Source organism: Protopterus annectens, chromosome 6.part0 (genome assembly GCF_019279795.1).
Source record: "Protopterus annectens isolate FY-2018-M chromosome 6.part0, PAN1.0, whole genome shotgun sequence".
In the NCBI taxonomy this organism is placed as follows: Eukaryota; Metazoa; Chordata; order Ceratodontiformes; family Protopteridae; genus Protopterus; species Protopterus annectens.
The window spans coordinates 1319157786-1319171338 of record NC_056737.1 but is presented as its reverse complement, the minus strand read 5'-3'; the positions used below and the strand labels follow the sequence as shown (position 1 = coordinate 1319171338).

Genomic DNA, 13553 nt, shown 5'->3' with positions numbered 1-13553 from the left:
GTGATGTATAATCAATCCATAGGAACGTCCCGAAAAATAGATAGTATTCCTGTGGAAAAACTGATAAAGGTCTGGAAGGTTTTGTTTAACAGTATTTTAAGAGGAGACGTACCAGCATCCTGGGAGAAAGCAGTGGTAGCTGTAATACCGTAAGGAGGGTAAAGATTCATAAGATCCAGCTTCATACAGGACCATTTCATTATTAAATCATGATTATAAAGTGTTCATGTCTGTAATGGCTAAAAGAATGGCAAAAGTGATGCCAAAATTGATAGATATGGACCAATGTGTTTTTGTGTAGGGAAGGCAAACATTTAACAACATTAACAGGACATTTATGATCCAGATGGAAACATAATATAAGAAAATACTACTGTTTTTGGTGGGTCTTGATGCAGAGAAAGCATTTGACAGAGTAAGGTGGAACTTTACGAGCAGGGCAATGCAAGCATTTGCATTCCCTAATAAAATTATAAGGCTGATTAGGAGGATATATGAGGGATTGGAGGTGAAAATTAAAGTGGGTGGGTTGCCATCAGATAATTTCTATTTGGGCAGAGGAACCAGGCAGGGGTGTCCTTTTTCCCCTTTGGTATTTGCATTATATTTAGAACCATTGACAAAGGAAATAAGGGACTCAGAAATTCAAGGATATAATTAGTGTGGTAATCAAGAAAATTTGGCTCTACTTGCAGATGATATTATTTTATACCTGATAACACCAGAAAATGATATTTCAGTGTTGTGGAACATTTTGAGACAGTTTCATATTTTATTTGAATATTTCATATCTTTTAATGGTGCAGTGGTGCAGCGGATGTGTTGTCACCTCACAGCAAGAGGGTCTCTGGTTCAATTCTTGGCTAGGATGTCTTGGCTGTGTGGAGACTGCATGTCCTCCCTGCATCCTGTGGGTTTCCTCCGGGTACTCTTGTTTCCTCCCATGTTACAAAGACATGCATCTGGAGTGTTTCTCCCTGGGCCTCTGCTGAAAATTGGCTTTGTTCCAAGTTGGACTTTCACAGTAAACAAATGTTAAATAAATACAATTATTGGAATACAAAATTAATGAAATTAAAACAAAATAAAATCTGTACATTATGTACCCGCACACAAACTGGTTCAGAAAAATGCATATTTATGGGGACATGATAAAATGAAGTACTTAGCAGTATGGATTAAAAACAACTCAGATGTGGCAGCTAAGGATATGTAGGAAGAGACTAAACAAGAGATAATACAGAAACTGGAAGCTCTGATTTATGGGTATGGTTAGTAAGATACAAGCAGATAAAGACACACACACACACACACACACACACACACACACACACACACACACACACACACACACAAATGCACCTGTTAGTGGTGAGAGTTATATAATTTATTCCTTTTTGGCTAGGCTAGATTCCAAAGATACACAGCTGTACAGAAATTTACTTCCAGCTGTCAAGTTTGATCCCAACAATATCCAATGTGTGTATGTGTGTACAAATAAGTAATTTGTGTAATAGTAACAACCACTGCTTTTGGCATAGTAGGGATTTGCAGACAAATGTTGCCCCTTAAAGCACGGCACAACAAGATTATAATAAATGACATGTGTATGCTCCAGCTGCCTGTACCCTGAATATCCAGAAATGATGATATTGCTGACAGGTGAATGCCTCTGAACTGCCCTCACATGTCTGTTTGTTTCTGTACACACATCTTTTGGTCCAGCACGGGTTTCCTGCCTTAAACTCACTGAGTGCCAGGAGAGTTCCTGTTCCCTGCGGTCCTCCCTTTTCTTTCTCCAACTTTTTTTTTAACAGTTTACAAAACAGATGCTTACTCTGCAATATACCTAACACCAATTAAAAGGGGTTCAGTAGTTCCAAAGGACATGCAGCAGACAGCACATTATTCATGGGAAAATACTCAGTGGCAGGCCTCTCCAAGTGTGTCATACTTGTCATAATGTCAAATTTCTGTCTTATATTTTTCGTTTGCACCTGATACAGTTTGTGGTGTTTTTGGCAAATCATTGACGACCGAGGTCAGTAAATAATGAAAGACATTTGAACTTCAGACTTCATATTGTTTAGAAAATGCATACTAATTCAAAACTTATTTTAGCAACTTTCTAAGTTTATAAGCGTAATATTTAAACATTGTCCCTGATTTTGGGTTTCTCTCCCATTATTTTTGGATTTGTCCAGAATTCTTGCGCTAAGAGATTGCGAGGTACCCTTGATGCGTCTAATACTCTTTTTTTTTTTTTTTTTTTTTTTTTTTTTTTTGCATAATTTTGGCACTAGTGTCTGGAAATGTATGGGTTGCCTTGGGCAGTATTATACCCAGTCAACGAAAACTCATCCAGAAGCGATTAAGAATTAAGATCACAACTCGTTATGTGATAGATGCCTAATAAACATTATATGGTATGCCTGCCATTTGCTCACGTGATTTCTAGCAAATGCTAACAGATGTAGGCGGAAATCAATACCGACCGTACATTCGTCTGATTTTGGGACAAGGGTGTATCAGCTTCACTACTTTCTTCGTCGAGTTAACCATGGAGGACTCGGAGATCAGGTAAAAGGTGGAAGGCTTAGACTCCGTTAAAATTAGGACACATTATCTCCGGCAATTAACATTGCTACTTAAGTTATTTATTAAGATAGAAAGCTAACTCGTTTGTTATCCGTGTTTGTCATAAACGAAACCGAAAGCTGCGGCTTTCATATTTTATTTTTCATTGAAGTTGATTTAGAAGTAAAGGTTTGGCAGACTAAATTTCTTGACAGTTGCTAACTTCTTATGGTTAGTATTTTCTGTATCATTTTATTTATTATGCACTAGCTTGTGCAGTTTAACTATGTATGGGGTATAGGAAAGTCCCTTCAGTGCAGTGTATTCGTTTGACAGTGGTAGAGGGAAGCACTGTCAGTAACAGAGACCCTCTCTGAATCATTTTCAAAATGATTTCAAGCCGTAATATTGTTTGCTTCAACTGCTCTGCGAACGTACAAATGTGTTTTTCTTTCTTATTTTATTATCTGTCTGTATTCATATCTATGTCTGCCAGTGTGTACACGCACACACACACACACACACCACTTGGTCTACACTTAATTGTGTAAGGCAAGTGAACTGCAGTACATTTTGAGCAAACTGAAAATGGGGTGGGAGATTGTGTGCAAGTGTGTGTGTTTTATTGTGAGAGTAAAGGTTAGGTAACGGAATATTTTATGTGTGTAGGAGTGTCAGTGTTTTAGGTTTAGGATAAGGGTTAGGTAAGGATATATATTTAGTGTGTGTGCGAGTGCACATTAGGGTTAGGGTAAAAATGCATTACTAAGGTGGAGCATTTACTTTACTTCAAATATATTGCTGTATTTTTCTTTGCTCACAGGTCTTTTCTGAAAACAGGCCTTGGCAAACTGTAAATAAGTAGATAAATAAATGCACAAGTAATACATATACATAGAATGCTTCTTCACTCATACCTCCAAAAGACGGTTTCTGTCTGTGTATCCTTCAAATTGTCACTGTCAGACATTTATTTATTTATTGACATTTGATTACTGGGCAAGTCTGACTGGGTAGGAGCCCATTTTTCACTGGAAGCCTGGGGAGAAAAGCAACAAAGTATTACAAAACATTCTAAGAACAATAATCTTATAACAATAATCTTATAATCTTCAAAAACGATGTAAAAAGCATCTATAATTTAAATAATATTAAATTAGTCATAACATGAAAACATTGATTAAGCATAGATGCAAGTTATATGGCATTAATATTTAGGGAAATTTTAGCTAATTTATAGAGAAATTAAAGGTATGATAGTATAATACAAACAGGAATTGCAGTATGAAGTGAAAGAAAAGCAAATTTATGGTATATTTAGAGAGAAAGCCAGGGGAGAGAAATCAACAAAATTAAGGAAGTGAGTGAAGATTAGAGATTATAGGCACTTGTTCACATTTAGGAATATAGTTTATCCCGGTGTTGAGCCAGAACAGAGACAGCTTTTGGTTAGGAGGTCTTCCATAATAGTTTTGAAGGATGGCAGGGAAGGTATACTAACCTGATGGATAAAGGTAAGGAGTTCAGGGCTTTAGCAACATGGTACAAATACAGACATTACCCAACAGATTTGATAGGCTTGCAGACAGACAGTTTTGGGTCATTGGATCATAATGACCGACTCGGAATATAGTTGTGTAGAATGTACCTTCAGTACACACCTCTGACGGTTGATTATGAAGAAAGTTAAATAAATAATGATTGCACTGTCCCCAGCCCCCACACACAAGCTAGATTGATTTAATATACACCGTACACTACTGATCAGGGCCAGTTTTAGTCTAGATGTAGCCACAGGAGAGGTTGATAATGGGGTCATCCTAGTAAGCCTGCATCAAGATATCCTTATATAGCCAGGGGTTTGGGTGCATGGTGCCCCCCACCAGAAATTGTGAAAGTATATTTGTTCAGTGATGCAATTTATGCTTATAGTGGTAGCTGGAAGCGATGTGTATGTGCTTCTCAATATTGTGTGTGTCCACAGCCAAAACTATTTTTTCACATGCACAAATAGATATTGAAACATTCCCTGACAACAAAGGTCTATCAGAAGATACACACACACACACACACACACACACGCACACACACACACGCACACACTCATTCACTGACTCACTCACTCACTCAGCCATTAATTCACATTGCAAGGTCACTTATTGGCAAACTAGTGAATACCAGTTGACCTATGGCATGTCTTTGTGATAAACTCACAGAGACAGCAAGAACATGCAGACTCTACACATGGAATCACAGTCAAGATCTCAACCAAAGCTGCGTGCTGGCAATGCCAATTACTGTACCACTGTGACGATGATCAGTTGCTACAGCATTAGTCCAGCCAAGATTATCAAAGACAGCTACTTATTGTGTACAATGTTGATGTCTGACAGTGATGGAAAGTGGAAGACATTATAGGTTCATAGGTTCATACTAGGCTATCTGCCCTAAGGCATTTATAAGCCTAGCCAAAGTGTGTTTGGCTTTCACCACCCATTTTAAATTAATTTTGCTATGCCCTTTTTCGAGGTTAGTATACTGTGCCTCTGTCTAACAGTGACACAGAAGTGATACCCGGGGTAAACCTATGATCTCCCATCCACTCATCAAGATTCCTCTTGAAGAGAGTCAATGAGGGACTCTGCCTAACCTGGACTGGGATTTTATTCCAGAGTGAAGGGAGCCTCTGGGTTATGAATCTGTCCCTCCAGCATGTCCTATTTATTTCATTGCTGAGGTTCAAGTCTCTCGAGCTCATAGCTTGATGGGATTTGGATTTTCTGAAGTGCAGCATGTCCATTAATTCCGGGTTGGACATGGCTTTATACGTCAGGCACAGATCGCCTCTGAGCAGGCGGTATGCCACTGAGTAGAGCTGGAGTTTCTTTAACCGGGCAGCATATGGCATCTGTTTGAGCCCTTTGATCCTCTTGGTGAGGTACTTTTGGGGTCTTTCCAGTTGCTGCAGGTGTCTGGTAAGGTACATCCCAAAAGGGGCATTGTACTCAATTATGGGCCTGATGAGGGATGAGTAAAGAGGCACGATGACCTCCCCTGATCTAGATGTGAATCCCTTCATGATTAGGTGGGCTATATAAAATGTTTTTCTAACCACTTTGGCCACATGTTTGTCAAATGAGAGATTGCTATCAACTTGGGTCCCCAGGTCCCTAATTACTTCTTCTGTACTTAGTGGATTACCACCTATGTGGTAATTTGTGGGCACTTTGTTTTTGCCAAAGGGGATGTCTATACACTTTTTGGCGTTTAGCTTGAGGCCATGGCTCTGGCACCAGTTGTCTGTTTCTATGAGGCCCTTTTGGAGGATGCTTGTGTCGGGTGGAGAATCGATTATGGCGCCCAGTTTGCAGTCATCTGCGAACTTGGTCAGCCACAGTCCTTCCGTGTTGGCCTGTACCTCCGAGAAATATATACCGAACAAGAGAGGTCCCAGGACTGAGCCTTGTGGGATGCCACTTGTAACTGGTTTGGAGTCTGACATGGCTCCAGCAATTATAACCATGTGGGTTCTGTCCTTGAGCCAGTTTGCAACCCATCTAGTGACATAGGGGTTTATATTTAAGCTGGCGAGCTTATCTATAATTCCCGAGTGGGGTATTGTATCGAAGGCTTTTGCGAGGTCCAGGTAGGCTGTGTGGACCACCTTCCCCTCGTCAATGGCCTTGGTGACTGTTTCAAAGAAATCAACCAGGTTTAAGAGGCAGGGTCTGCCCTTAACAAAGCCGAACTGGGTAGGATCCAGTGTCTGTAGGTCCCCAATATCTTTATTTATGAGGTCCATGATGATCCTTTTCATAGCTTTGCAGACCAATCTAGTCAGGCTTATGGGGCGATAGTTTCCAGGATCTGTTGAGGCACCACCTTTGTGGAGAGGGACCACTGTTGCTGTACGCCACTCTTTGGGTACATATCCTGTAGTAAGGCTGAGATTGAACAGTAGTTTTATGTTTGGGTTTAGCTCTTCTTGGAGTTCATGTAGGACGCAGCCCGGGACACCGTCTGGTCCCATTGATGCTGTGCTTTTTGCTTTGGAGAGGGCGGCTCTTACCTGAGCATCTGAGATTTCAGAGGGGCAGCACTCTGCTGGGATAGATATTTGCCCTTTTGGTGGGGGGGGGGGATGTTTGCGCTGAACCTGTCAGCTAGGATGCTGGCAATGTCTGTGAGTTCGGTGTATGTTTTGTCATTTTGGACTAATTCTGAGCATATCTGGGAATTCCCACCCAGGTTCCTAACATAACTAAAGAAAGCCTTGTGATTATCCTTAGTGTCCTGTGCAATTTTTCTCTCGAAGCTGGCCTTAGATGATTTTATGTGTGCCCGTAGTTTTTTGCTAATACTGATCAGAGATGCCTTCCCTTTTTGGGATTTTGCTCTATCATGTAGTAGCTTCCTCCTTCTAAGTGTATAGTTGATTTATGGCTGGGGTCCACCAGACAGGACGTCTGCCTTTGGAGGATTGGGTCTTGGATTTATTTGGGATTGCATGATCCATGCATTCCTGAAGGTGTTCATAGAATGCGTTTATAAAGGATTGTGCGGTCTGGGCCGTATTTTCCACAGGCCCGGGGGCTTTGAAGGATTCCACCTCGGTTTTGAGGAGTGTGAAATTTGCTTTAGAGAAGTTTTTCACTGTGGTTTTCTGGGCAGGGGGTGGGGTCAGGATGTGAATATCCAGTGAGATTAGTTTATGGTCTGATCTTACCAGTGAGGGATACACTTCTGGTCTGGAGCATAGAGTCCCCATGTTGGTGATGATCAGGTCCAGTATGTTTTCCCCTCTTGTAGGAGTGGTAACAAGTTGTTCCATAGCATTTGAGTTTATAAATTCTAGGAACCTTTGGGCTAGGGTATTGGAGCTAGAGTAATGCTCCCAGTCTATGTGTGGGTAGTTGAAGTCGCCCAATATAGGGGTGTTTGGAGAGACCTTCATATTTTCCAGTGTTCTCAGGAAGGCTGAGTGGGGTTCCTGGGTTTGGGAGGATGGTCTGTAGCAGGCTATAAACTGGAAGGCAGTTTTACCGACTGTTAGTTGCACATGGATAGTCTCTGATGCTTCGTGCTGTGCCACCAACCTGGAGGTGTGGGTATCTTTGACAAATATTGATACTCCCCCTCCTTTTGTGGTTCGGTCCAAGTTTTGGGGCCGAAAAGCATGGTATGAGGTATAACCTGGTAGTGCTGGGGTGCTCTCGGGAGCCTTGAACCAGTTTCTGTTACTGTTCTCCATGCTAAGGAGAGTTTAGAGTGCATGCATCTTGAGGTTTAGACTTCTGGCGTCGAGTAGCATTACTCTTAGTTTCTTATCCCTTGTGATACCTATGGAGGTGGGTTTGTCTTTTGAGCCTTGCCTAAAAAAGGCACTATGGGGGTAGCAAGAGTCTTTGCCAATATCTGAAAGCCCAGGGGTGACAGGTGCAAGCCGTCCTTAGCGAAGCATCGTGGCTTGTCGAGTATGTCATCCCAGACTGATAGGCATTGGATCCCCTTTGAATGACACCAATACTTAAGCCAATTGTTGAAATTGATCATCTTGTCTTCATATTGTGGCATCATTCTTGGTGAGGGTAAGATGCTACTCAAGGTCAGGGTCATACCGGCCTGGGCTACATGCTCAGAGAGCTCCTCTATGTCTCTTTTCATGTAATCCAGGGAGGTACGTCTCAGGTCATTCACACCAGCATGGACAATGACTGAGTCATATTTGTACTTGTCTTGGAGTGACCTGAGTGCTTGTGTTATGTGGCGGATCCTAGCGCCCGACAGGCAGCTCACCGTGACCTTTTCCTTGTTCAGCCTGTTGAGCGGGACATCAGTGTGCCTGACGATAGAGTCACCTATTACAAGTGTATCAGGTGTGTTGTTTAGCCTTAGGGGCTGTGACTGTTCGGCACACTGGCTTTGTGAGCTATGTGTTGCACGTGTTTTGTTTTGGGGTAGTGGTTGCTTGGGTGTCTGCTTTGGAGGTCTCTGCTGCTTAGGCAAATTTTTTATTTAGAGCCTCCGAGTATGTTTTTGTGTGTTTATGTGTTTGGTTTGCTGTCGTGGTAGGCCTATGTGAGACTGGAATTGTAGTGAGTGTGGTTTCCTTCTTGATTGGTTACGCCAGTACTGAGTTGAGAGAGCTTAGCCTCCAGTTTGGCTGTATGGTTGCATCTCTCACATGTGTTGGAATTTGTTGGGAATTTGTTGGGAGGAGGAGAGGGTTGTCTGTGTACATGAGGCAGTTGTAACATTGCCTCAAGATTCCCAGATTCACCAGCTGGACCGGAGAGGAGATTGACAACGGACCTTTGGACATGCTAGAATAGTATTGAGAATTCCTTTATAATTGAAAAAAGGGCAAATGGGGAACAAGGTACTCAAGGGGAGTTTGTGAGGGTGTAGTGCTTTAACAAAGTATTAGTTTATGGGTGTGCACACTTATGCAACCAGCTTATTGTACGTTTTCTATTTTTTATATTTTTTTCCCCTAACAGATTTGTTTTTCAGTTGAATTGTAAAGGTTATAGGTCACATTAACGGTGGGAAAAGTTTTGAAATGATTTATTGTGGTCTCATTTCTTTATATCACAAACACCTGGCATTTTAACAGGGGTGTGTACACTTTTTATATCCACTGTTGTGTGTGTGTGTGTGTGTGTGTGTGTATATGTGTATATATATATATATATATATATATATATATATATGTACATATATATATATGTACATATATATGTATATATATGCACACACATATGTATATTTACATATAGAGATACATATGTACATACACATACTATGTAACTCTAAAAAAAAGATCAACAGCTAGCTGATAATGTTTACTGCTTTCATTCAGTTTAATATGAGAATTTCATGAGAACAAATTCCACTTAATACTGAACTTAAGTATTTGTTTTATAATCACATGGTCTATCAAAACTACTGACATCCCTTTCTGTCAGCAAATACTTCCTGTTACAATTACATGGTCTGCTAAAATTACTGACATCACTTCCTCTCAGCACATATAAATAACACAGTTAAAAACACATTTGTTTAAATATATATATATATATATATATGTATATATATATATTTATATGGGTTTACTTTACATGATCGAAATCTCAAATGATCGACTGAGACCATATGATCGAACATTTGAAACATCAATCATTTAAAAAAAAAATACAACATACAAAAAAGAAAAATTAAATGTGTCTAGCAGGGGGGAAAGCCTCCCCCTGCACCCTCCACATGGGGGGCTGCCCCCCCCGCTACTTAATTATACCAACTCCGAGATCGCACTACATTGCGGAAATGGGAAATCTTTCCATTCCGCTCTGTATGGAGATCTCCATTCAGACCGGTCGAGCTTTTAAAAGCTCGATCATATGGTCTCCGCCATAAGAAAGTCAAGCTTTTAAAAGTTCGACTATCTGAATGGTAACCACATATGTGTGTGTGTGTGTGTGTGTGTGTGTGTGTGTGTGTGTATATATATATATATATATATATAGACATATATATATATATATATATATATATTTGTATATTTATTTTTACGTAAGTGTGTGTATATGCATACGTGTGTGTGTGTGTGTGTGTGTGTGTGTGTGTGTGTGTGTGTGTGTGTAAATAAATATGTATGCAGTGACATCATGATCCCATGTGCAAAAATGGGAAATAGGGGTTGTGAACGGATGTATATGTATAAATGTAGAGATATATATATATATATATATATATATATATAAATATATATATAAATTAGTCTAAGCAACAGAACACCAGTATTTAATGTTTTGACTATGTAAGATCAACATATGTATATAGGTGTAGTACCAAAGGTCATATACACTAAATGTTGACATGCAGAATGTCGACTTAAAACTTCAAAAATGCTGATCTTGATATGATACTACAGATATGCAGAGAAACAACCACAGCACATGTACAGGGTGTTGAGCCCCACTGCATCCCCCATGCTTAGGGCTGCATCCCCTATACCTCCTGCTAATTATATATACTTACTCCAAGATTGCATAAAAATGGGATAAGGTCATATTCCCCAACTCAGGGAATTATGTAATCTTGGGCTGTTGTCAACCAGCTGCTTAGTCAGTCATAAACAGTTGATTAAACAGCTGTCTACTGAAGACACACTCATCCTTTTGCAGGAAAGCCATATATATATATATATATATATATATATATATATATATAAATATATATATATATATATATATTTATGTATATTTATGTATATCTATATACATAAATATATATATATATATATATATATATATGTATATAGGTTCATAGGTAGGTACTAGGCTATAGGCCCTAGGGCCTATATAAGCCTAGCCAAAAAGGTACCCTGGCTTTCACCACCCAAGAAAATTATTTTCCTGTGCCCCTGTTGAGCAGAACCACAGAAGTTATCCCCTGGGGGGAATTTCCTATCTCCCATCCAATCATCAAGATTTTTCTTGAAGAGTGCTAATGAGGAGCTTTGTTTGATATAGACAGGTAGTTTGTTCCAGAGTATGGGAAGTCTCTGGGACAGGAATCTATCCTTCCAGCATGTTCTGTTTATTGTGGTGACAAGGTTTAGATCTCTAGAGCATATAGCTCGTAGGGACTGGGATTTCTTTAAGTGGAGCATGTCCAACAGCTCTGGGTTTGACATAGCTTTGTATGTTAGGCAGAGAGCGCCTCTGAGTAGGCGATATGCGATGGAGTAAAGCTGGAGTTTTTTCTGACGGTCTGTGTAGGGCATCTGTTTGAGGCTGGTAATCCTCTTTGTGAGGTATTTCTGTGGCCTTTACAGTTGTTGTAGATGTTTTGTGAGGTACATACCAAAAGGGGCAGTGTATTCTATAATGTATCTAATAAGTGATGACTAGAGGGGAACAGTGACCTCTTTTTTCCTGGATGAGAAACCTTTTGTGATGAGGTGTGCCACGTAGAAGGATTTCCTGGCTACTGTGGCGATGTGATTATCAAAAGAGAGACTACTGTCCACCTGTGTCCCAATGTCTCTTGTCACACTTTCGGTGGTAAGTAGACTACCACCTATGTGGTAATTCATGGGTACAGAGGTTTTTACCAAAAGGGATGACAGTGCACTTTTTGGCATTGAACTTGAGGCAATGGCTTTGACACCAGGCATCTGTCTCAGTGAGGCACTTTTGTAGGATGTCCACATCGTTAGGCGTTTCGATTATGGCTCCTAGTTTGCAGTCATCTGTGAATTTTGTTAGCCAAAGACCTTTTTAGCCTGTACTTCAGAGAAGTTGATACCAAACAGGAGAGGACCCAGGACTGAACCCTGTGGTACTCCACTTGTCACTGGTCTGAAGTCGGATTTGGAGTCTGCTACTTTCCCAGTGTGGGTTCTGTCAGTGAGTCAGTTAGCAAACCATCTTGTGACATAGGGATTTATACTTAGCTTAGTGAGTTTATCTGTAATTCCAGAGTGGGGGATGGTGACGAAAGCCTTGGTGAGATCTAGATAGGCTGTGTGAACCACCTTACCCTCATCTACGACTTTGGTGACCACTTCAAAGAAGTCTTTCAGATTTAGGAGACATGATCTGCCTTTTACAAACCCGAACTGGGTGGGGTTCAGAGTTTGGAGATTACTAATGTCATTGTTTTTAAGTTCCATGATGATACATTCTATAGCCTTGCAGACAAGGCTCTTCAGGCTAATGGGGCAGTAGTTCCCAGGGTCCGTGGTGGCTCCCCCTATGTGGAGTGGGATAACATTCGGTGTGTGTCATTCAGTGGGCACAAAGCCTCAGGTGAGGCTATGATTGAACATGGTACTTAGGTGGGGTGCCAGTTCATTCTGTAGTCATGTAGAAAGCAGTCTGGGATGTTGTCAGGTCCCATGGAAGCTGTGTTCTTGACTTTGGAGAGTGTGGTTTTTACCTGTGCAGCCGTGATTACAAGAACGTTGCATTCTTCCGGTATAGAAATGGGCCCTTTAAGGGGTGAGAGGGGGGTAAAGTTAGCACTGAACCTATCTGCCAGGATGTTGGCAATATCATTTGGTTCTGTATATTTAGTGCCATTGTGCTGTAACTCAAAGCCGATCTGAGTGTTGCCATTGAGATTTTTGACATAGCTATAGAATGCTTTGTGGTTGTCTTTAGAATCAGTGACAATTTTGTTTTCATAACTTGCTTTGGAGAATTTTATGAGGGATCTCAGCTTCTTACTGAGGCTGACCAGGGAGTTCCTCCAATCGTGGAATTTTACTCTTTTTTGCAACAGTTTCTTTCTTCTGTTGTAGAGTTTGTTTATGGTAGGGGACCACCAGATTGGCTTCCTTTTATTTGCAGGATAGCATCTTGGTTCTGTTAGGGATTGCACTATCCATGCACTCGTGTAAGTGCTTATAAAGTGAATTTGTGTAGGATTCAGCAGTTGCACCTTTATTGTCTGTCTGCATGGGTGTCGTGAAGTTTGCCACTTCTGTCTTAAGAAGCGTGAAGTTGGCTTTGGAGAAATTTTTTACAGTGGTTTCCCTAATGGGGGATGGGGGGGGCGGGATGTGTATGTCTAGGGTGATTAGCTTGTGGTCGGATCTGACCAATGAGGAATTGACCTCTGGTGTGGAACACTGGTTGCCCATGTTGGTAATGACCAGGTCTAGGATATTCACACCCCTGGAGGGGGTGTGGATAAGTTGATCCAAGGCATTGGAACTTATGAATTCCAGAAAGCGTTGAGCAAAAGAGTTGGTATATGAGTAGTTTTCCCAGTTAATGATGGGGTAGTTGAAATCGCCAATTATTAGGGTGTTAGGTTGTACCCTAATATTTTCCGGTGTATCAAGAAATGAAGAGTGGGAATCCTGGGGCATTGTGGGGGATCAGTAGCAAGCTACAGTTTGGATTGCGGTTGGATGCATTATGCTGAGCAACTAGCCTGGAGGTGTGGATATCTTTAATGAATAT

At 40.8% G+C, this 13553-nt stretch overlaps 1 protein-coding gene across 1 annotated transcript in view; it reads left to right on the top strand.

The window, feature by feature from the left end:
* The first annotated feature begins 2408 nt into the window (after window positions 1-2408).
* Window positions 2409-13553, top strand: part of NMI (N-myc and STAT interactor) — a 579174-nt gene continuing 568029 nt past the window's right edge. The window contains exon 1 of the mRNA XM_044074881.1: window positions 2409-2580. Within this exon, the coding sequence (XP_043930816.1) occupies window positions 2462-2580 (119 nt within the window). The 5' untranslated portion in view covers window positions 2409-2461. The remainder of the gene's footprint in view (window positions 2581-13553) is intronic.